Source organism: Hemiscyllium ocellatum, chromosome 5, assembly GCF_020745735.1.
Source record: "Hemiscyllium ocellatum isolate sHemOce1 chromosome 5, sHemOce1.pat.X.cur, whole genome shotgun sequence".
NCBI classification, from domain to species: Eukaryota; Metazoa; Chordata; class Chondrichthyes; order Orectolobiformes; family Hemiscylliidae; genus Hemiscyllium; species Hemiscyllium ocellatum.
The window spans coordinates 17,674,073-17,697,764 of NC_083405.1; the positions used below are offsets into that span (position 1 = coordinate 17,674,073).

At 40.4% G+C, this 23,692-nt stretch overlaps 1 protein-coding gene across 3 annotated transcripts in view; it reads right to left on the bottom strand.

The window, feature by feature from the left end:
* The window catches only part of LOC132815625 (lysophosphatidylcholine acyltransferase 1-like), a 222,230-nt gene that overhangs the window by 107,232 nt on the left and 91,306 nt on the right, over positions 1 to 23,692 (bottom strand). For all 3 annotated transcript variants that reach the window (XM_060824572.1, XM_060824573.1, XM_060824571.1), the window contains exon 2: positions 11,599 to 11,741. In XM_060824572.1, the coding sequence (XP_060680555.1) occupies positions 11,599 to 11,741 (143 nt within the window). The remainder of the gene's footprint in view (positions 1 to 11,598; positions 11,742 to 23,692) is intronic.

Below are 23,692 nucleotides of genomic sequence, written 5' to 3' on the forward strand. Positions count from 1 at the left end.
TGTTGCAATTGTACTAGCCTCCACCACTTCCTCTGGCAACTCATTCCATACATGTACCACCCGCTGGGTGAAAATGTTGCCGCTTAGGTCTCTTAAATCTTTCCCCTCTCACCCTAAACCTATGCCCTCTAGTTCTGGACTCGACCACCCCAGGAAAGAGACTGTCTATTTATCCTATTCATGCTCATGATCGCATAAACCTCTATAAGGTCATCCCTCAGCCTCCAACGCTCCAGGGAAAAAACAGGCCCAGCCTATTCAACCTCTCCCTGTAGCTCAAATCCCTCAACCGTGGCAATATCCTTGTAAATCTTTTCTGAACCCTTTCACGTTTCACAAAATCCTTCCGGTAGGAAGGAGACCAGAATTGCCCGTAATATTCCAACAGTGGTCTGTACAGCCACAACGTGACCTCCCAATTCCTGTACTCAATACTCTGACCAATAAAGGAAAACATACAAAACACCTTCTGTCTACCTGCAACTCCACTTTCAAGGAAGTAAGAACCTGCACTCCAAGGTTTTGTTCAGCAACATAATGGGACCTTACCATTAAGTGTAAGTCCTGCCAAGATTTGCTTTCCCAAAATGCAGCACCTCACATTTATCTAAATTAAATCCATCTGCCACTCCTCAGCCCACTGGCCCATCTGATTAAGATCCCATTGTAATCTGAGGTAACCTTCTTTCCCTGTCCACTACAGTTCCAATTTTGGTGTCATCTGCAAACTTATTAACTGTGTCTCATGTTCACATCCAAATCATTTACATAAATGATAAAAAGAAGCGCATCCAACAGCAATCCTCGTGACACTCCACTGATCACAGGCCTCCAGTCTGAAAAACAACCCTCCACCACCACCCTCCGTCTTCTATCTTTGAGCCAGTTCTGTACCCAAATGGCTAGTTCTCCCTGTATTCAATGAGATCTAACCAGTTCCCCCAGGGGATCCTTGTCGAATGCCTTACTGAAGTCCACACAGATCACATCTACTGCTCTGCCCTCATCAATCCTCTTTATTATTTCTTCAAAAAAAAACTCAATCAAGTTTGAGAGACAGGATTTCCCACACACAAAGCCATGTTGACTATCCCTAATCAGTCCTTGCCTTACCAAATACATGTACATCCTGTCCATCAGGATTCCCTCCAACAACTTGCCCACCTCCGATGTCAGGCTCACTGGTCTATAGTTCCCTGGCTGGTCCTTACCACCCTTCTTGAACAGTGGCATCACATTAGCCAACCTCCAGTCTTCCAGCACGTAACCTGGGACTATCGATGATACAAATATCTCAGCAAGGGAACCAGCAATCACTTCTCTAGCTTCCCAGAGTTCTAGGGTACACCTGATCAGATCTTGGGGATTTATCCCCTTTTATGTGTTTCAAGACATTCTTGAAAGAAAAAAAATTAAAAGAAATTATGAAATAAGGAAATAGTTTTCAATAAGCTTTTATATGCATAAGTGTATTTTTTTGCAAAAGTTTTGCTGGAAAAAAAGAAATAATGGTGAAACTTTTTGTTTTGCCCTCATCAAGGCAAATGCAAGAATATCAAATCTCAAAAGGAACAATAAATTTATACAACAGGAGAAAGGATACGGATTCATTGGCAAATTGACTGATATATCAAAAGTATTGCCATGGGGACTGCCCCAATAAACAGTTGCTCCACTCCATGCTTTCATTTAATTGAAATAAGCACAATTCCCAGGCATATTCTCTATTGCACAATTAAGTGGCATTAGTACTCAATTCTGCATGTGCTCCTCCTCAAGCCTATAAAGATATCTCAAATCCTTCTACTAATACACAGATTACAATGTTAAGCACTTAAATATTTACAAATAGTCTACAGGAAGAAACATTACAATAGAGGCAGCATTGCTGTCTCAGCGCCAGGGACGCAGGTTCGATTTCAGCCTCGGCAACTGTGCGTGGAGTTTACACACATTCTCCCAGTGTCTGCATGGATTTCCTCCCACAGTCTAAAGATGTGCAGGTTAGGTGAATTGCCCAAATTGCTCAGGGACGTGTAGGTTAGGTGCTTTAGCCAGAGGAAATGCAATAGGGTAGAGGAATGGCTCCGGGTGGGATACTCTCCAGAGGGTTGGTGTGGACTTGTTGGACCTAATTGCCTGTTTCTACACTGTAGGGATTCTAAGATAACCAAGCAGGTTGTGACTTTGTATAGCAAAACAAGAAACTGCATGCTTAAACATGACCATTCAAGAACTTAGATAAGTTATCTTTGCTGATATTGACCTGTTTGTAAAAAGGCTATTCTTTGAAGTATTCCAATGTTTTATTTACAAATTAGACTGAGCACTCATTTGATTTGGTTCATTTCCAGCACAAACTTTTATGTCAATATTTAAATAAATGTTTTGAGAAGTCACTAATTCAAGACATTTATTCTGATTTTCCAACACTATGTCATACAAAAGAAAGCTCAAATAATTGGTCATTGCAGCACCTCCTGTAACTATCAATACACAGTCACTCAACTTATTGTCAAGTAAACAGACATGAGACAAATATGGTGATACTAATCTACTATATTTCATGAAAAGGAGTACCATCAGTATATACTGTCAGCAAACACAGAACTGCAAGTTAATTTTACCAGGAACTTCATACATTTCAGGTGCAACCTGAAACAGGATTTGAAAACTAAAAAACTGCAGCCATTTACAGTATGGAAGAACTGTTTTTTTCTGTCGAAAATCACCAGGTTATAGTCCAACAGGTTTATTTGGAAGTACAAGCTTTCAGAGCGCTGCTCCATCAGATAGTTGTGGAGCAGGATCATAGGACATAATTTATATCAAAAGATCAGTGTCATACACAGATGCAGTATGTTGAATAAACCTAGATTGCTGTTAAGTCTTTCATATTTTAGAATGGGTTGCAGGTTTAGATTCATTATGTAGATCCTAGAACTTCTTCCAAGTCACATTCCTGAGAGAACTTAAGGTTTTATTTTTTTTAAAAAAGTGACATCTCAGCTCAGACAATGCATTAAAAGGTTTGCGAGGTTAGAGTCTGTATGTATACCAATCTTGAGTCAGACTGGTTCTATTGCCAAAGTAGGAATTTATAAATGTCTCATTCATTATAAGATATATTGTCTGCCTACAGACTCTGCGCTTTTTGAACAAAATAGAACGTATCTGAAAATGCAAATTCACCCCATCAACCTGCGTATGGGGGAGGGGGAGGATGCATGCGCGCGTGTTGATCGAGTATGTGCATGTATGTGATGGAGTATATAGGGTTCTTCAAAAGCTTGTACTTCCAAATAAGCCTGCTGAACTATAAACCTAATGTTGTGTGATTTTCAACTTTGTCCACCAGAGTCCAACACCAGCACCTCTACATCATGGTTCTTATGGCAGTATGAAGCTAATCTTTCGATCTGCTCATTCCCCAAATTCCTGCATTTGTGTTACAATATAACTACACCGTAAACCAGTAAAGTCCCAGATTTGATCTGGCACTGCATACAATTAATGCTTGTCAGCCAAAGCAACTGTACAGGTACAACAATCAGTTCAGTAATAATGGGTTATAGTGATTGAGGCAGGGTGGAATTTAAATTACAGAAAATATGACCAACTTTCAAATTTAACCCTTGAAATCCAGCCGCCATTCTGATAAATCTACAATATTCTCCCTCCAATGTCATCACTTTTCTCCATTCTTACTGTACATGAATTGCTGGTATTTATTGCCCATCTTTAAGTGACACTGAAAAGGTGGAAATGAGTTACATAATTGAACTTCTGCATCAGTCTACATATGTCACAGTACTAATGGAATTCTATGATTTTTGCAAAGTGACAGTGAAGGCATAGTGATAGTTCCAAACCAGAAGGACATGTGGTTTGGAGCAAAATTTGCAAGTGGTATCCCCACCATATGCATTTCCTGTATTTTTGCTTTTTAGGTGGTAGGGTTCATATTTTTGATAGATGCTCTGAAGTGAGGCCTTGCAAATCACAGGACTGCATCCTGCATATCGAATATATTTCAGCAACATTTGGTGATGGAGAATGAACATTCAAGGTGGAGGGCAGGCTGCCAATAAATTGAGTTACTTTGTTCATTATGTTTTTACCTTCAGTATTGTTGGAGTAGCACTCATTTAAGCAAGTAAAGAGACTCCATCACGCTGACTTATGGATTTAAACTGATACAGTACCTGGTATCAACTTATCTAGTACTTTTAAAAAATGTTGTGTAGTACAAGAATATTTAGGAAAAAGAAAACCGACCAAACTATGCTTTAGGACACTTTTTGATCATTTACTCCAGGCAATTCCAGAGCATAGGAATTAGTCAACTACAAAGTTCAGCCACCATTGCTGAAATTATTAAAATCAACCTTACTCAAGAAACTAATATAGATATTACTGAAGGTTGTGGGCTTTGAGGAAATTAAGAGTTTTTTGGGGGCTGGTGGTAGTGGAGGGAATGGTGAAAGGATTTGAAAACAAAAATGAGAATTTTAAATTCAAGATAATGTCTCACCTGGAACCAGTGCAGATTAGTCAGAACAGGGTGACTTGGAATCAGACTTGATTTTTTTTTGGGTCAAATCAAACTCAAAGTAAAAAGTGTGGAAGACCTGATAGGTCGAAATAGTTAAGTCTGTAACAAAAGCAGTTTTGGGCAACATCATGTAGATGAAAAAAAAATCCTAGTAAATACATTCTGAAGTTAGAAACCCACCCTAGAATCAAATATGATAAAGCTTATGTTTTGTCTAGGAAAAGGATTTGGATGGGACCCTGAAAATAATTATGCTTGAACAAAATTTAATTGTCGGAAATTTCTAGTCATTCAATACAGGAACTTGAACAAGTAGTCAAATTAGTCACCAAAAGTGGTATCATCTGAAAGAGGCAGTGGCAAGGCAGAGTCTGTTTCTGTCAGCACTACATCCCAGACTGAAATCTCCTCTATTATGGAGGCCAGTCACTACTTCTAGCAAAAGAACAGTAAGAAAATGTATGACAATTTTTTTTATTACAAGAACTATTCAAATATCAGATACTGGTAACAGTCATCTCTTTTATCTCAGCAGCAACCTTATGGATATTCAAATTTCAGAAGAGCCACACCAGCTCTATGATAAGAAGCTTATGCAACTGTAAATTGTTTCTATTTGGCAAACTTCTACATTCACTCAACGCTTTTTCTACAGTTAATGTCTCTCCCATAGACCAGAAAACAAACCTTACCTCAGAGTCAGTTTTACAGCACAGAAACACGTCCAATTTGTCCATGCCAACCAGATATCCGAAACTTATCTAGTCCAATTATTTGCATTAGGCCCTTTTTATTCATATGCCCACCTAAAGGCCTTTCAAATGAACTCAGTTGACTAATTATTTAAAATTGGTTCCTGAACTCTTTCTACAGGTGTCTAGAATGTCTTCCTTTCTGAATCCTCCACAAATTTCTGCTGCTGGAAGCTACATTTTCAATGACTTTTAAACAATATAGGACTTATTCCCAGCCCTGACTGCTATTGGAATTAGGGTCTGCTAATAACAGCACTTCTGTTGTAGACAGTTAATCCCGGAATGAATCTGCGTTTGGCCCCTTTTAGTCCAAATCATAAAACATTAGCCGACAAAACATACCAGCAACCATCACCCTTGAAAAATTTGGTCATATCTAAAATCACATTACTTCTTGCTGTTAATCTTCAAACTGTTCAGTTTGACTGTCTGATGGTAATAAATTCAGGATTTTCAGAGAACTGAAAATCTAAAACTGATTCTTTCCTCCACTTTACCATCACCGTTCTCAAATAACATTATAAACATTTAATAATGGCCAAAACCAGATTGGCTTAAGATGAATTCATGCAGGTCTGAAGAAATTCATCAACCCAAAATGATAACTACCATTCCCACCCCTCAGTTTGAGCAGGGTTTTTTTTAAAGCATTACTTCTATCTCCCTTGCATTCTAACATTGCAAGGAGAAGCGCCAGCATCCTCTTAGCCATTCTGGATATTTTCTGCACCTGAACCTGATATTTTAACGATCAGATATCTGAACCCCCAAGTTTCTTTGGGCATCAACTGTCTCTAGCTTTTGGAATCGGACCTAAGAAAATTGACACATTCAAAGTGATGGCTTTGTGTGACCAACAATTCCATTTGCTAGTTTTGCCAATTCACTTTTTTCTGCCTACATTGCTTACAATGACGTCCATCTTTGAATGCAACTTCCAATGCTACCACCAAATGATGAGAGTCAACTATTGAAGTCCCAATATAGACTCCTGTGGGATACCATTAACTCACATCTTGCCAAATCCAGTACATGCCTATTAACTGTATACTGCCTACATTCATTTCCTACCCTGGTCAATAATAAGTCTTCAATGTCATGGCTTTCAACTTAAGCTAGCAGTCCTTTAAAACAGGTTTTCATCAAATATCTCTAGAACCTTACATAATTAACATCGAAACTCTCCTGTCCATACCTTTTCTTGCATCTTAAAACTTAAACGCAATGCAAGATCTACTTTCTAAATCCATGCTGGTTTTTCTTATGAATTGAAATTTAAGGTTTTCAATCATCAACTTAATTATGGGCTCCACATATTTCCCACCAACAGATGTTAGAGAATTGCTTATACTTGCTTGATTTGTCTGTCGCCTGTCTCGAAGAGCAGGGTGACACGAATAATCTGTTTCTTTCTCCATAAAAGCTGCCTGACCTGCTGAACATTTCCTGTATTTTTATTTTCAGATTTCTAGCATGTGCACCATTAAACTTTTATATTACTAAGCAACTGTTGAAAACCACCTCATGCAATCAGCACTGATTCCAGAACAAAAATTTAAAATATTTATTTCATCCTATCAAAACATCAGGGTCTTTCACAAGTTAAATAAGCCATAAATTCTCAGCTTGTACAGTAAAACTCCACACATATAAAAGCAATATTTCAGAACTGCCATATCTGAAGTGAAGTAGCAACTGGAGAAACTAAAGTTTGACAGGAGGTGGAGACAGAATCAGAGTTAACATTTTGGGTCCAATATAACTCTTCTGCATTCTGAAACTAAATTTGTTCTGTCTGCACAGATGCCTCCAGGCCTGCTGAGTACCTCCAGCACTTTGTTTTCACAATATTGCAATGATACTTTTCGCCAAGATAGTGGCTCCTGCACATTCTCCTCTTGTCTTTACAAGTTCTTTTCTCTACTTACCTCCTGGAGAGCGCTGGGTCATGGAAGCAATGGCAGAAGGTGGGGGTTTTGGCAGTCACAAGGTGGATGGCATGCTTGGGCTAAACTCTGGCAGTTTCAGCATTGCTGCTTCTTTGAGATCCTGATCATGCAAGTAGCTGGGAGTCTGGAGCAGTACCTGAGTGCTAATCTAGCAGCAATGTGTGAGCAAGCAGCCTGAGGCAGCTGGCAGCGAGAATGGGAGCCTGCAGTCCAAAAGGGACCCATGGCAGGAACAGGAACAGTTGTAAGATAGAGAGTCATTGTGAGGAGTGTGGGCCAGCACGATCAGTCACTTAATGACTAGTGTTGAACTGTTAACTGTTTCTTTGTTCTTCCACTTTAAGGAGGACTATCATGTTGAAATTTTTAAACTTTGTTTCCCTTTTTTTTCTATTTTGTATCTAAGGTTCTGTACCTAGGTACCTTGCTACCCAAGGTGCACCTTAAGTAGTGACTTGTAAGGTTTTCCCTGTACTCATGCAAGAACATGTATCAATCAATCAACCTAATTCAATTAAATCATTCCAATCTTTTCTCATCTGCTAAAGATATGAAGACTAAGACACAGGTTAGTCAAGAGCCACAGGGAAGAGGACAGGAAGAACTTTAGGGTGTAGGTTTGCTCACTGAGCTGTAGGTTTGATATCCAGACGTTTCATTACCTGGCGAGGTAACATCAGTGGTGACCTCCAAGTGAAGCGAAGTTGTTGTCTCCTGCTTTCTATTTATATCTTCCTTCTGGATGGGGCTCCTGGGGTTTTGTGATGTCATTTCCTGTTCATTTTCTGGAGGAGTTGATAGATGGCATCTAGATCTACGTGTTTGCTTATAGCGGTGTGGTTGGAGTGGCAGGCCTCTAGGAATTCTCTGACATGTCTTTGCTTAGCCTGTCCCAGGATAGATGTGTTGCCCCAGTCGAAATGGTGGTTTTTTTTCATCTGTGTGTAGGGCTACGAGGGAGAGAGGGTCGTGTCTTTTTGTGGCTAGCTGGTGTTCATGTATCCTGGTGGCTAACTTTCTTCCCGTTTGTCCTATGCAGTGTTTGTGGCAGGAAGAACATTTTATACTGAGCTTTAAAAACTTATGGACCCCCACTGGGTAGTAGACGCAGAATCTAAAAAGAACTTGGACACTTGAGAACAAACTTGCAAAGCTACAGAAACAGGGGAGTGGAACTGGTTTTGTCTACAAAAGTTCAGTAAGATTAATGGCCTCTTTCTGTATAATTGACTGTGACTCTCAAATCTCATTTTACCAAATCCAGAAACTATGCTTTTAGGGGTTTATCACTGACACAAACCAAACAACAATTATTTCCTTTATTACAGCCAGAAATGTCTGTTCCAGAAGCTAATTGTTATGACAGCAGGATTAATGCATCAGGTGTTGGGTGTACGTTGTAATTACTCCAGAAGGGATACTGACCAGATAATTCAGAGTTGCAAAAACAACGTTTCATAGCTTCAAGGTCAGAAGTCACATGACACCAGGTTATAGTCCAACAGGTTTGTGTGAAATCACAAGCTGCTCATCAGATGGAGTGAAGAGATGCACACAGGCACAAAATCTATAGGCAGAGATCAAAAGATGGTACAAAATGGTGATAGTGACAGGCTGAATAATAAATCTCTGCAGGTGTCAGGCGGTGTGAGTGAAGAGTCAATAGTTGAAGAGCAAGTGAAAGGATAATCTGCAATCTGATTAATTGAGGCAGAAAGATAATTACAAACAATAAAAATAAGTTGGTGGTGGAAAGAAACCAAAATGGCTGGAACAACATGAAGTGTAAGAGTCACATGCTGACACGAGACTGTGAAGACACTATGGCAACAGATAAATGGACATCACGCAACAATTCCAAGACAGGAATGTTCTCTCCTAGTCAAGAAAAAATTCAGCAGTCAAGGGCATTCAGCCTCTAATCTTCAGGTAATCATCCTCCAAGGCAGCCTTTGGAGATGTGCAACAATACAGAATCACAGCAGGAGCTGATAGCCAAGTTCTGTATCCATGAAGACAGCCTCAACTGTGATCTTTAGGTACATATCATGCTACATGTAACCCCACCATACTGTTGTGTCTGTAAAATCTTCCTTACTGTCCTGTTTTGACACCATCACCTTGATAAGTTATGATCTCTCTACCTTAGTTGGTACAGTTTTGGATTACTTGTTACTTTGACTAGACAAGATATCTTTTCTCAAATAAATTTATAACAAAATTTGCATCTTGATAGTATCAGAAAGAGAGAACACTTACTTCAATTGGTACCAACCATTCACACATTTCAGCACTACAACTTACATCCTCCAGAAAGGTGGACACTAATCCTCACTGTAGATACAACTATCTAACCAATACTATTTTGTGCAAATATGGTCAAAAATACTTTCACATTCGTGGATTACATTACATGTTAAAGCAAAACAGATTTCACGAGAAGACATATGAAACCTGCCTTAACACCAAGTCTCCATATTGTCAGTGGTTGACCTATTTTAAAAGTAAGGGCATCTCAAAGTTGAATTCTGCTTCTCTCCATGTACACTGCCAGACGTTCTGGAACATGTGGAACATGTCCAGCATATCTGACTTTATTCTAGATTTACAGCATCCTTAGCTTTCTTCTTGTGCACAAGTTTGAATTATTTTCTGAATATCATAAATAAACTAGACTTTTAATTCACTTCCAAATGCTAGTTTAGTGTACAGTAGACTTTTAAATGCTAAGTTTACTCTAATGCAATCACTATACCATAGTTTGTACTGTTTCTGAAATGCTCTCAACTGAGTAGTTTCACTGAAGGTAGCACACTCTAAACCTAAGCAGAATTAAGTCTCTTTTCAGTCTTGTGAGCTCCTCTGGTCCCTTGCAATACACAATTTTTATAAACAGTGACAAAAACCCAGAAAATTCTGAACTAGGGCTAGATTGTAAAAACACAAATGAAAATTTCAAGAGTGAAGCTTTTCGGATTGTTTGCAATTTACAATACCGAAAGAGAGTGGAATGAAGTGCTAATTTCAAACGCTACATCGTATTGCTATTTATGCCAATTTTCAATATTTCACGACATGGAAGTCATCAGCAATAAATATAAGTTGGACAGTGAGACAGATTCAATCCTAACCCCAAATTCTGCATTCTAACTGTGGCTGAATCACCCCAATAACGAAGTATGAATTTTAGATTTCAATATATGCTGTAAAATGGGAAACCTTCAGTCATAATTGCCAAACATCTGAAAGCTGGTATATGCAGATAGGAGTACTTGGCTGCATACTTCAGAACAGTTGCAAAGTCAAGACATGCTTACAACTGCAAAGCAATAAATGCTGATTGAACATTTTAAAAGGAGCATTTCACTTGCATGCAATTAAATTTCTCTATCGCATCTCCATAAATTGCCCCAAAAGCTTAATTTAAAAACTCAAATACTTTTTATAAATGGAACTTTCATTGGAGAGGAGGGAAGAAGTGATGTAGACTAGCAGAGACAAGACTTCAACCATGTCACTCCAAGCAATTGTGATGGGAGACAAGCTTGATCAACTAGCTCATATCGATCCAGCATATCAATTTTGTTTGTTTGTAGGTATGAGTCTTCCTGGAACATGGACAAAACTAAATGCCAACAAAAAATATACTACATACAAAGAATACCCTCCACTGAAAAGAAATTCAAAATACAAAAGACCAACCAAATTATCAAGCTGTTTGAGGATTTTCTCAGTCTGTAATTCAATGGAGTAGTCAGGTTGAACAGATTAAAGGTTTGAAGATACTGGAAGAGATCAAATCTTTAAACTGAAGTTATACTGAATAAAGTATGATCATTTGTTTATTCTTGATTTCAGCTGCTCTGAGTAATGTGGTTGCAAAACATGGACCCCAAGCAAACAAGCCCTGTGCCTCCCAAGTACATTATGCTCCTCTACATTATCCTCACACACCCATCATTAGCCAAAGTGTGAGAAAGGAAAGATCTTTCTTAAAAATCACACCGTAAAACTTCAATTGTTGAATGCCATAGCTGGATAATTTAAAAAAGGAATTCATATCTTGTAATGGTAGGGAATCATGAGTGTTATACATGCAGAGTGGGGAAACAATGCCAAACATGTGAACATGTGGGGAACAGAGGGCTATAGACCACATGCAGGAGAATGGGATTAGTTTAGAATTACATCATGGTCAGCACAGACTGTGGGTTTAAGACTGGTTTCCATCATCTAACATTCTATATGTTTGAAAGGTTGTCATTTATTTCTTAAGAAAAAGATTTTAAACACAGGTATGATTAATGTCTCGACAGTGGCATAGGAAGAAAACACTTACTTTCTCCACATGTTCATAGGTCTTTCAGGTTCTTTTTCAATACGGCCCCATGCAGCGAGGAAGGCAAATGGCCAAGCCAGCAACATCATGAAAGCAGCCAAGAGCAGACGAATTGGGAACAGAGTCACGGTCATAATTGCTAACTGAAAAATTTAAAAATACAAAACGTTGGAATGCAAAAAAAGAGCAAGTTTTAATCCAAGACAATACGCCAGTGTATTTCACTACACTTCAAACATTAAATTATCACATTCATTGAAAGGTTGTAAGAGTTTTTGTTAACTCAATGCAAGTTTGAGATATTAATCTAAAAAGCACACTTTAAAGTGGGTACCTTAATTTTAAAAGGCACTCAGCTGGTATTACATTAATGTAAACACTAATTGTATACAAGTTCTAATTTGCACATTTCGTGCATCGTTTTGCAAAGACCACTAGCTTATCTGATATCACAGCAGTCACATGAAGGAGAAAGATCATGAACTAGCATTGGCAATGACATTCTAGTACAATGGAAGCTCTCCTTTTTTTCTCAGAGCACCCAGAGGAACAGAAAAGAAAACCTGTTATTATGTACAAATAAGAAAGTACAGAAGTAGTTTATCTGGGAGCTGAATACAAAGATTTGAAAGCATCAGACTTTGTTTATAAGTATTCATTTAACAAAAATTAGTCACTTGGTAGTACAGAATTTGAATATAGTAAAAGCTTTTCATATTGCATTCATCAGGACCTAGAATATCTTACAGCGAAATGCGCTCCCAGCTATCTGCTATGTGAGTTCACCTCCACCATCCTGACAACAGTCTACAGTGACCTCAAGATGATGCTGCCAAAATATCAATATTTTTCCAGCCCCACTAAAGGATTGAACATTCTAGACCACTGTTACACAAGCAAAAACACCTATCACTTCAGAAAATAGATCACAATGCTGTGTTCCTCCTCCCAGTTTAGAAGCAAAAGCTGATCCTTCACAGAAAGTAGCATAATGCTGGTCTGAAGCAGCGGAAGAGTTTCTCTGGACTGCTCAGAATTAGTGGACTGGACCAGACCATATTCAACAACTCAGCAAGCAACCTAAAATGAACACAAAGTTATGGACTTCATTAGTAGCTGTGAAGAGTACTGTGTGCCAATGTAGTCAATCCCCAACCAGACAAGGTGAATAAACTGGGAAATCCTATGCCTACTGAAGACCAGGCATGCAGCATTCGAGTCAGATGACCCAGACCTATACAGAAAATTCAGATCTATCCTCTGCAAAGCATCAGAGATGCCAAGACGCAGTACAAGACAAAGTTAGAGGCCCAAACCACCATATGAACACCTGCTGCTTGTGGCAAGGTCTGTACATCATGGGATACAAAATAAAGTGGAGTAAGACAGCAAATAAAAATACACTCCTCTCTCATGCACTCAGCTTGAGCAGAGTACTGGTAGTGTGGCCTCACCTGCCCTGACAGGTCTGGATACACCTATTCCCTCCATCATTCCTGCAGATGTGTGATCAGTCTTCCTGACAGTCAACCCCAGAAAAGCGACAGGCCCAGACAGAATATCAAGCCACACACTTAGATCCTGTGTGGACCAGCTGGCGAGGACATCCTCTGACATCTTCAATCTATCACTCCTACAAGCCAAAGTTGCCACCTGCTTTAAGACCACTATGATCCCAATCCGAAAGAAAGCACTTGCAATACACCTTTACCTCTACTGCTCAGTAGCTCTGACCTCCATAAACAAGAAGTGCGTAGAGAGGTTTGCCTCGGCTCACATCAATTCTCACCTTCCAGTCTGCCTCAACCCCTGCAATGCGCCTATTAACTAAACTTGTCCACACGGAAGCCATTTCCCGAGGTCTACACTTATCTCTGGACCATCTGGACAACAAGGACACTTACGTCAGACTCGTACGCATTGACTACAGCTCTGCCTTCAACACCAGAATGCCCTCCAGGCTAATTTCCCTGCAGTTAGATGTTCAGCTTCTTGACCCACAGACTGCAATCAGTTAAGATAGACAACTGCACCTCAATCTTCAATACTGGAGCCTCCCAAGGAGGAGTTCTCAGCCCCGTACTGTACTCCCTGATCACCCACAACTATAGCCAAATTCCAAATGAATGCCATCAAAAAGTTACTAACACCACCACCATGGTAGGACAGAGATCAAACAATACGTCAGAATACGGAAAGGAAACAGGACTTTCTGTCGTGATGCAATGATAACAACCTCTCAGTCAGCATAACAAAAAAAACTGATTGTTGACTTCAAAGATTGGAGAACATTTCCATCTACATCAAGAGCTGAGGTGGAGAGGGTTGACAGCATCAAGTTCTGAGGAATGATAAGAACAGAAACTGTCCTGAATTTCTAACATAGATGCAACAGTCCAGAAGGCATAACACCACTCAGGGGACTTATGGACATGCAAAATTTCCTCAGGACCCTCACCAACTTTTGCGAGATACACCAAAGAAACCATACTATCCCAGTGCATAATGGTCTGGTTTGACAACTGTTATGCCCAGGACCGTAAGAAACTACAAAAGGTTGTACACACAGCCCAGACCATCAAGACGTTAATCTCCCCATTCTCTCCTTTTCACTGAATAAACTGTTCACTGCCATCCACTACAAAAAAAAACCCACCAACTCCCATAGCTACGTAAATGCAGCTCTTCCTACCCCACGGTCTGCAAGGATTCCATCCCAATCTCCCAGTTCCTTTGTCATATCTCTTCAGATGATGCCACCTTCCAAAACAACGCTGCTGTCATGGCTTCCTTCTTCTATAACCATGGTTTCTCACCCAATGTGGCTGACAGGTCAGATGCATCTGACTTTGACTTCCACCCTTGTCCCTTCCATCACTCAACAGCGTGTTCGGGTCCCCCTTGTTCTCACTTTTCATCCACCTCCGCATTCAAAAGGATCATTCTCTGCCATTTCAGACAATTCTAGCAGAACACATCTTCTAATTTTCTATCTGCATTCCACAGGGATCCTTCCCTCCAGGACACCCTAGATTAGTCTACAACTACCAATCCCATGGCCACACCCCCGGTCCCACCACATGTTCCCAAGTAACGACAGAAGATGCCCTTTACCACTTCCCTGCTCACCATCCAAAGTCCAGAATAGTCTTTTCAGGTGAAGCAGCACTTCCCCTTGTAACTCCTCCAATCATAACATTGCTAGAGTCCTACAGCACAGACAGAGGCCCTTTGGCTCAAACTGGTCCATGCCAACCAAAGTGTCTGTCCACATTAAACCCATTTTTCTGCATTTAGCCAATATCCTTCTAATCCTTTCCTATCCATGTACTTGCCAAAATGCCTTTTAAAGTGTTTTTAATGTACCCATCTCAACGACTTCCTCTGGCAGCTCATTCCAAATGTCTATAAACACTGCTTTTCAGATTAAATTGATGCCCTCTAGCCCTCGATTTCCCAACCCTGGGAAAAAGACTGAGTACATTCACCCTATCTATGCCCCTCATGATCTTATAGAGATGCAACACACCATTCTGATTTTTCACAACTGGCCACAGAAATGCATGTCTATGCTTCATGTGAGTCCCCTATCATGATCTTTTAGAGCCCAATGTATCCCACATTGCATTAGAGCCAGTCCTGATTCCAGAAACCTGGCTGTTTGTGCTACATGCCAGAGAATCCATCACCCCCTAAATTTTCCAAAACAGCATACTTTTTTGAAATGGAGATAGTCACAGAAGACTCCTACACTACCTACACTTACCTTTCCTGGAGTTAATCCATCTATGTGACTGTACCTGCAAACTTTCTCTTCCTATAACTGCCTTCCATTACACTCCCTTGCACTTGTAAATTCCTCATTGCCAGTTGCTCTAACTGATCCATTTGATCTGATAGAATTCGCAACCAACAGCATTTATTGCAGGTATAATTTTCAGTAGCACGTAAACTCTCCCTAAACTCCCATATCCGACAAGGGCACATCACTCGAAGGGCAATTTTTGCTCCTTCCAATCTACAGACCCAGAAAATAGCACTGTCTTATTCCTCGACAAAACATTGCTGCAGACTAACTTAGGAGCTTATATTTTTATATGGCTTATATTTTTAAGTTTAATCAAGAGTTCTTGTTTTTCCTTTAATATACTTGAAGAACCTCTTTGGATTCACCACAATTTTCTCAGCCAAGGCTATCTCATGATCCCTTTTAACCTAGAGTTCCTTCTTCAGTAAACTCCTATGCTCTCTGTATACCTCCAGGGATTCCCTTGATGCCCGCCACCTGTATCTGAGCCACACCACCAGCACCTCTTTTCCTGGTCAAAGACTCAATACATCAACGAGGCTTCACTATCCCAACCTTGTGCTTCACCCTCACAGGAACATATAGATCTTGAACTCTAGCTATCTCAGTTTTTAAGGTCTCCCACTTGCCAGAGGTTCACTTGTCGATAAACAAACTACTCTGATCCTGCAAGCTCCTATCTAATTCCATCAAATTTGGCCAGCCCCAATTCAGAACTGGAACCTATGAATTGGTTTTGTCCCTCGACATAACCATTAAAATGAGTAGAACTATGGTCACTGGTGCCAAAGTGCTCCCCACTGTCACTTGACCTGCTCTATTTACCAAGAATAGGTCACATTTTGTCCCTTCCCAAGTACTACTTCAGGAATCTTTCCTGAATGCACAAATTCTATCCCATCTGAGCTCTTAATGCTATGGCAGTCCCAGTTTATTAGGAAAATTAAAATCCCCTATTGCTCCTGCAAGTCTCTCCAATCTCCCTGCATATTTGTTCGTCTAATTCCCGTTGACTATATAGGAGACTTTAGTACAACCTCAATAAAATCATACACAAGGCCTTACTGGATGATCCTTCAGCTATTTCATCTCCAACAATTGCTGTGATACTTGCCTTAATCAAAAATGCAACTCCCCCTCCCCTCCTTCCTCAAAATAAAGCACCTGTACTCCAGTACATTAAGCTGCCAGTTCTGTCCCCCCTTAAGTGTTTCTGCAATGGCTATAATATCCCAGTGCCACATAGCTATCCACACCCTCAGTTCATTGGCCTTACCTATCAGTCCTCTTGTACTGAAATAAATGCAATTTATTCCAACAGGCATTCCTCACTCCATCGTGTTCCAGCCTGACCTGTCTCTTCAATTGTCTCTCGCTTGAGGATTCTATCCCTCTGCCAATCACATTTGAACCCTTCCTTTGCTGCAGTAGCAAATCTTGTGTATTGTATTTGATGCACCCAATGCAGCCTACTCTACACTGGAGAAACCAAATGCAGACTGGGTGATCACTTTGCACAACACCTCCAGTCCATGCGCAAGCATGACCCTGACCTGCCCATAGCCAGTCATTTTAATACAGCATCCTGCTCACATCCCATTTCTCGGTCCATGGCATGTTGCAACACTGCAGTGCATCAGTGAAAACTGGAACAGCATCTTCAAACTAGGTACTTTGCAACCTTCTGCTAAATATCGAGTTCACTGCCTTCAAATTATGAACTCATTCCTTCTCTTTCTTTTAGCTTTGATACATTGTCACCCTTTCCCTTCCCTACCCACAACCCAGTGGACTCTGTTCTTTCCAGTCTGACATACCATTGTTCTACCGTTTGCATATTCTGATCACTTAATCTGAACTGTCAACGTCCCTTCTCCCCCAGCACTCCAAGCCCCGACTATTCCATAAATGCTATCCCCTCCACACTTCACTAGATCTGCTGGAGTCATCTAGATTCAAAATGTTAGCTTGATTACTCTCCATGGATGCTGCCTGATCCACTGTGATCTCCACTTTATTTTATTTTTGCTCCTATCCATAGACTCCACTAATATTTTTCATTGCCATGAAAAGGCTGCAAACAAAGAGCCCTCCCATCCCAGTAAAGTTTTCCTAAACCTCTTCTATCAGGCAGAGGAAACAAGCTTCAACACATACCAACAGGCTCAAAAACTGCTGCTTCCCTGTTATTAGACTGAAGGGACACTAACTTCACGAATGTTCATCTTGCTAGGCGCACCTCCCACAGTTGTAACCTGCATATCTTGCTGTAAACACCTTATGTCCTTGTTTACTATGATCATTAGCACTATTTGTAAAACAGCTTTAGGTACATGTGATTACAATAAATGAAATCTGGAATTTAGTAAAAAAAATCTAATAATGACAACAGCAAACTGCTGAGTGATGCAAAAACCAACTGATTCATTAATATCCTTTCAGCAAAATAAATCTGCCATCCTCCCCTGGTTTGGACTATGTAATTTCAGATCCACAGCAATGCAACTGATTCTTAACAGCCCTCTATCAAGTCACTCATTGTACCCAATTGCTAAAAGTTTTGAAATAGTAAATTGACCCTAACAAACCAGCTGGCTTTGAAATGGCAAAAGCAAACTCAGCTCTTGCAGAATTCTTCTTATTGGGAGCCTAGAGCCAAAACTGAAAGAGAAACAGCCTGACAGTCATCCTCATGAAACAAAACCTTAAAAAGTACCAGACAATCCTCTGTCAGTGATGCAGGAGATACAGCACAGTACAAGTCAGGAAGTCAAAAAAGTGTATCCAGGAGGCACTGTGATCTACTAGTGGCAGCAGAATTGTACTCAAACAGAAGGTGAAACCTTATGGCCAAGCACATCATTATCATCAAGCCAAGGGATCAACCCTAGTGTTGAAAATGTGTTGCTGGAAAAGCACAGCAGGTCAGGCAGCATTCAAGGAGCAGGAAAATTGATGTTTCGGGCATGAGCCATTCTTCAGGAAGGGCTGACCTGCCTGACCTGCTGCACTTTTTCAGCAACACATTTTCAGCTCTAATCTCCAGCATCTGCAGTCCTCACTTTCTCCTCGAGGATCAACCCTAGTTCAAAGGACAGTAAAGGATGGCATGATGGGAGTGTGTGACATTGCTCCTGTAACAAAAGTAATACTGTCCTTGGTTTTGTTTTCAGAGAGGTCGTAAAAGAAACTCTGAAAAGTCTACGTTTGGATGGGTTTTAGGGTCAGTTTGATTATAGCCAACAGGTACTACCTCAGGCAAAAGACTAAGTTTAAAAAGAACACGTAGAATGAAAGGGGAGTGGGAGAAAGTGAGGAGTGCAGATCAGAGTCAAAAAATGTGGTGCTGGAAAACCACGGCAGGTCAGGCAGCATCGAGGAGCAGGAGAGTTGACATTTCGGGCACAAGCCCTTCATCAGGAATGGTGGGGTGGGGGAAGGGAGATTGCAAGGTGACAGGTAGACACAGAGGTGCGATGGTGATAGGTCAGAGCAGATAGGTGGGCAGGAAGGTGGACCCAGGTGAGAGAATTCAGTGGGTGGTGTAAAGTTGGAGGGTTGGAACTGGCTTGAGATGAGGAGGGGGAAAATGAGAAAACTAGTGAAAATGACATCGATGCCGTGTGAGAGTGGAGAGTCCCAAGGCAGAAGATAAGGCGTTCTTCCTCCAGGTGATGGATGGCTAGGATTTGGCAGTGGAGACGGCCCAGGACTTGCATGTCCTTGGCAGAGTGGGAGGGGCAGTTGAAATGGTTGACCACAGGGAGGTGGAGTTGTTTGGTGACTGTCCTAGAAAGGGGAGCGGCCAGTTCTCCAAGCTCAGTTTTTCTGTGCTTTAGTTTGGTTTTAGCACAATGGTGTTCTGAAGTTGCTGGTCCCAAAGAAGCAGGTCCATGCTGGTATCTGATTTCTCTCCTGTAAGACTGTTGATTTTACCTTTTGTGCCAAGGGGTGTTTATGAAGATTGTTGCGAGTATTTGGAACAGCATCAGGGAGAGGGGATAATCTGTTGGGTTTTTGGATAAGCCAAGTTATTTTGTGTTCCATTCTTTTGTTTTCATTCAGTAATCCGGTAGATGAATTCTGTTTTGATCAACTGCATTCTTGCTGGAATATCCATGTTACACCAGCTTAAAACAACTAGCAAAAAGTTAGCATCTGGGCTATTTCTTGAAATATTTTGAGGGGGTTTGGCCTGGTCCATAACAGATTGGGGGCTGTTTGCTGGATTTGTTCTATGGTTCCGATTTGGAATTAGAGTTGTTGGGCTCAATAGCAGTATGGGGTAGAGGTGGTATATTTTGTTCTGGGTGTTGAGTTCGGTAGTTCAAACAGTACTTAGGATAGCAATGGCTCTGTCACTAAAGGTTTTCTGGAGATGAAGAAGTGACTTTGGGGGTTTTGCAAAAGGAGATTAAGACCAAGCTGCTGGAATTAGCAGAAAAGCTGGAGCTGCCTCCTTTCATGAAGAAAGGAGAGATAATTACGTGTGTTGGTAAGCATTTAAATTTGCTGAAAATGCCATCAGAATCTTTAAAAAGGTGGCTAAAATTCACTTGAAAATGAAGCAGCTTGAATAGTGGCAAAAGGACAAGGGAAAAGGTAACAGAAATGAAGCAGTGTGAATTGCGATTAAAAGCAGAGGCAAGAGAAAAAGATTTGCTTGAGCAGAACATAAAAAAAAAGACAGAGAGAAGGGGAGAGAAGAAAGGAAGTGAGTTTGAGCTTCAGAAATTGGCACTTAGACAAGAGTTCAGAAATTCATTTTCTGGTGTACTGGGAACTTCCAAAATCCATTTCAATCAGTGAGGGATAGAAATTGGGGAAATGAAAAATCCTCGCTTGGAAAAGGAAAGATAGATCTTGGTGAAGATCATAAGGAAAACTCACCAAAGAGTAAAAAGGAAATCCCTGAAGAGGAAAGGGAAGCTAAAAAAAGCTCCAGCTTCTGTTTTCACTGCAATAGAGTAGACCACATGAAATCAGCATTGGTGGGTTAGGAAAAGCACTGGGAAGCCAGATGTAGGAATACAGGTTAAGCCAGTAAATTTTGTTGGAGTGGTAACAGAAAGCACAGTGGAGGCTAGAAAGCTGCACCACAATGTACAAGCTGGTTGGACATTGGTTAAGGAGGAACAGGTAAACTTTACTTGCATTGGCCAGGAGTAGCAGTTAAACAGGTTACAATATTAAGGGATACAGGATCCCCTCAATTTGTGATGTTGAAAGATGAGAAATATACCTCTGAAGGACTATTGCCAGAAAAGGTGTTGGTAACAGGATTTCATGGTATGACAAGAAGCACTCAATTATGCAAAAAGTAACTTTAGGGTATCCAGTGAAGAGTAGAGAAGTCATAGTAGGAGTACTGGACAAACTCACAGCTCCAGGATTACAAATTTGTCCTTGCTAATGATATAGCTAGTTCACAGGTTGAAGTGCTGCCTACTGTGGTAGAAATTCAGGCAACTGGCAGGACATATCCTGGCACGTTCCCTGACTGAGACATTACTAGGTCACAAAGTCACCAGTTGAAACAGGATAGATCAAAGAGTACAGATAAGAAAATGAAGTGGAATTAGCAGAGACCTGTTTGATTAGATGGTTGACATAAACCACGAGCAGTTAGATGACAAAGCAGACATCTTTAGCTCAGAAAAAACTAAGTCACAGCAGAAAGATGAAAATTTAAAGCAATTGTATTGAAAGGCATACACAGAAGAAGAATCTAAAATGTATACCTGATCATCATCTTAAAAATTATGTCTGAATAAGGAAATGAAGACCATCACAATCAGGCAGATTCAGGTTCATCAAGTTGCATTGCTAGTGGGTTATAGAAAGGTGATGTGATTGGTGCACAAGCTACCAGTAGGGGATCATTTAGGGGTAAGAGAAAACCAAGATAAAATGCAAAAACATTTTTACTGGTCTGGACTGCACAAGGCTATAGTTGAATTTCGCCAGACATGTCATACATGTCAGGTAATTGGAAAAACCACACAGACATAATAAAACCTACACCTTTGATACCTATTCCTGTATTTGAGGAACCTTTTACAGGAGTCTTAATAGATTGCGTAGGACCCCTACCTCAAACAAAAAGTGGGCATCAGTATTTGTTAACAATACTGGATATGACCACTACATTTCCAGAGACCATCCCATTATGCAATAGCACAGCTAAAAGGGTTATAGAGGAGTTACTCAAATTTTTCACTAGGTAGGGACTATCCACAGAGATAGTCAGATCAAGTGTCAAACTTCACGTAGAAATTATTCAAATTAGTTATGGACAGCTTAGGCATAAAACAATTCAGATGTTTTAGTCATCCAGAGTCGCAGGGAGCATTAGAAAGGTGGCAGACATTAAAGAAAATTTTGAGGGCTTATAGTCAAGACTATCCAGATGATTGGGATAAAGGAATTCCATTTGTACTTTCTGCAATCAGAGGTGCACCAAATAATTAGACCAAATTCAATCCAATTGAATGAGTGTTTGGGCATGAAGTAAAAGGACTACTAAAATTGATTAAGCAGAAATTGGTAAGTTAAATTCAGAGACCTTTTTTTTTGGACTGTGTCAAATTTTAGGGAACGATTATTTAGAGCAGGGCAGTTGACTAGATAGCATTTAAGAGTATCACTTTAAAAGCAAAGCTTAGCCCTGATGAAAGGCTTATGCCCGAAACATTGATTCTCCTGTTCCTTGGATGTTGCCTAATTTGCTGTGCTTTTCCAGCATCACAGTCTCGACTCTGATCTCTAGCATCTGCACCCCTCGCTTTCTCCTCCGTCATATGCATGGTTGACCTGATGGTGATGTTTAGTCACACATGGAAGGAACATTTGCAACATTTATCAGACTTGTTTGATAGACTTCAGAAGGCAGGCAAGGTGATAAACCCGGCTAAAAAGTGAATTTGGCAAAGCCAGAGACACCTTCCTGGACCATGTTCTTGGACATGGATAAATGGCCTGATGGGATGCAAAAACAAAAAGGTCTTGGTGAGTTTCCCATACCATTGACAAAATGAACGGTATTATGGTTCCTGGGATTGAATGGATTTTACTGAAAATTCACACCAAATTTTAGCAGTGGTTGCTCACTCACTGAATTGCCCAAGGCAATATGTTTCAGTGGACAGTGGACTGTCAGAAGGCATTTGGTAGCCTTAAAAGCTGTGTTAACCACAGCCTCAGTACTAGCCACACCCAACTGTGCAAAGTCATTCAAGGTGGCTATCAATGCAAGCGATGTGGATGTCAGTGCTACGCTCTTACAAGACAATGATGAGAAGATAGAAAGACCGATCGGGTACTTCTCCAGGAAACTGAACATTCATCAGCAAGAAATGTTGCTGGGAACGTAGCTGAGTCAAATCATATACACTGACCATGACCCATTAAAGTTTGTGGTGAAATTTAAGGACAAAAATGCTAGACTGTTTAGATGGAGCTTGCTGTTACAGCCATTCAAAATTTGAAAATTGTGCATGTGGCAGCACAACAAAATGTGACTGTTGAAGCATTGAGACTTTAAAGAGAAACAGACATTCAGTGGCTGGAGGAAAACAGACAAACCGAATGTAGTTGTGCATGTTTGCATCTTTATAGTCAATGTAATCTATGCGCGTTGAGTGTATTAACATTTAAGATTTAATGTTTTAAAAAGACATCTCTGGATAGTGATATTTCATTTAAGGGAGCGGGGAGCGTGACAATGCTGCTCCTTTAACAAGGTTATGCTGTTCTTTTTCCAGAGAGATTGTAAAGTCTGAGTTTGGATGGGTTTTCAGGCCAGTTTATTTATAACTATCAGATACTGCCTCAGGCAAAAGGCTTTCACATTTTTAATTTTAAAAAAATGCTTGTACAATGAAAGGGGAGCGGCCAGTTCTCCAGATCAGTTCTTTTTCTCTGTTTGGATTGAGTACAGCAGTGTTCAGAAGCTGCTGGACCCAGACCCAAAGAAACAGGGCCACACTAGTACTGACTTCTCTCCTGTAAGACCTGTTTGATTTTACATGTCAAGAGGTGCTCATGGGATTGTTGCAAGAATTTGGAACATCCCAAATTTGAAGCTGGGATAGTATGTTGGGCTTTCTAATAGCTGTTCTGTTCTCTTTTGTTTGCATGTCATTTGGTAAACTTGTAAATAAATTCTGCTTTAAAACTACATGTTTTGACCAACTGCATCTCACCTAGAATATCCGTGTTTTACCTGCTTAAAACTAGTAAAGTTAGGGTCTAGTCTACTTCCTTAATGTTTGAGGGAGTCTGGCC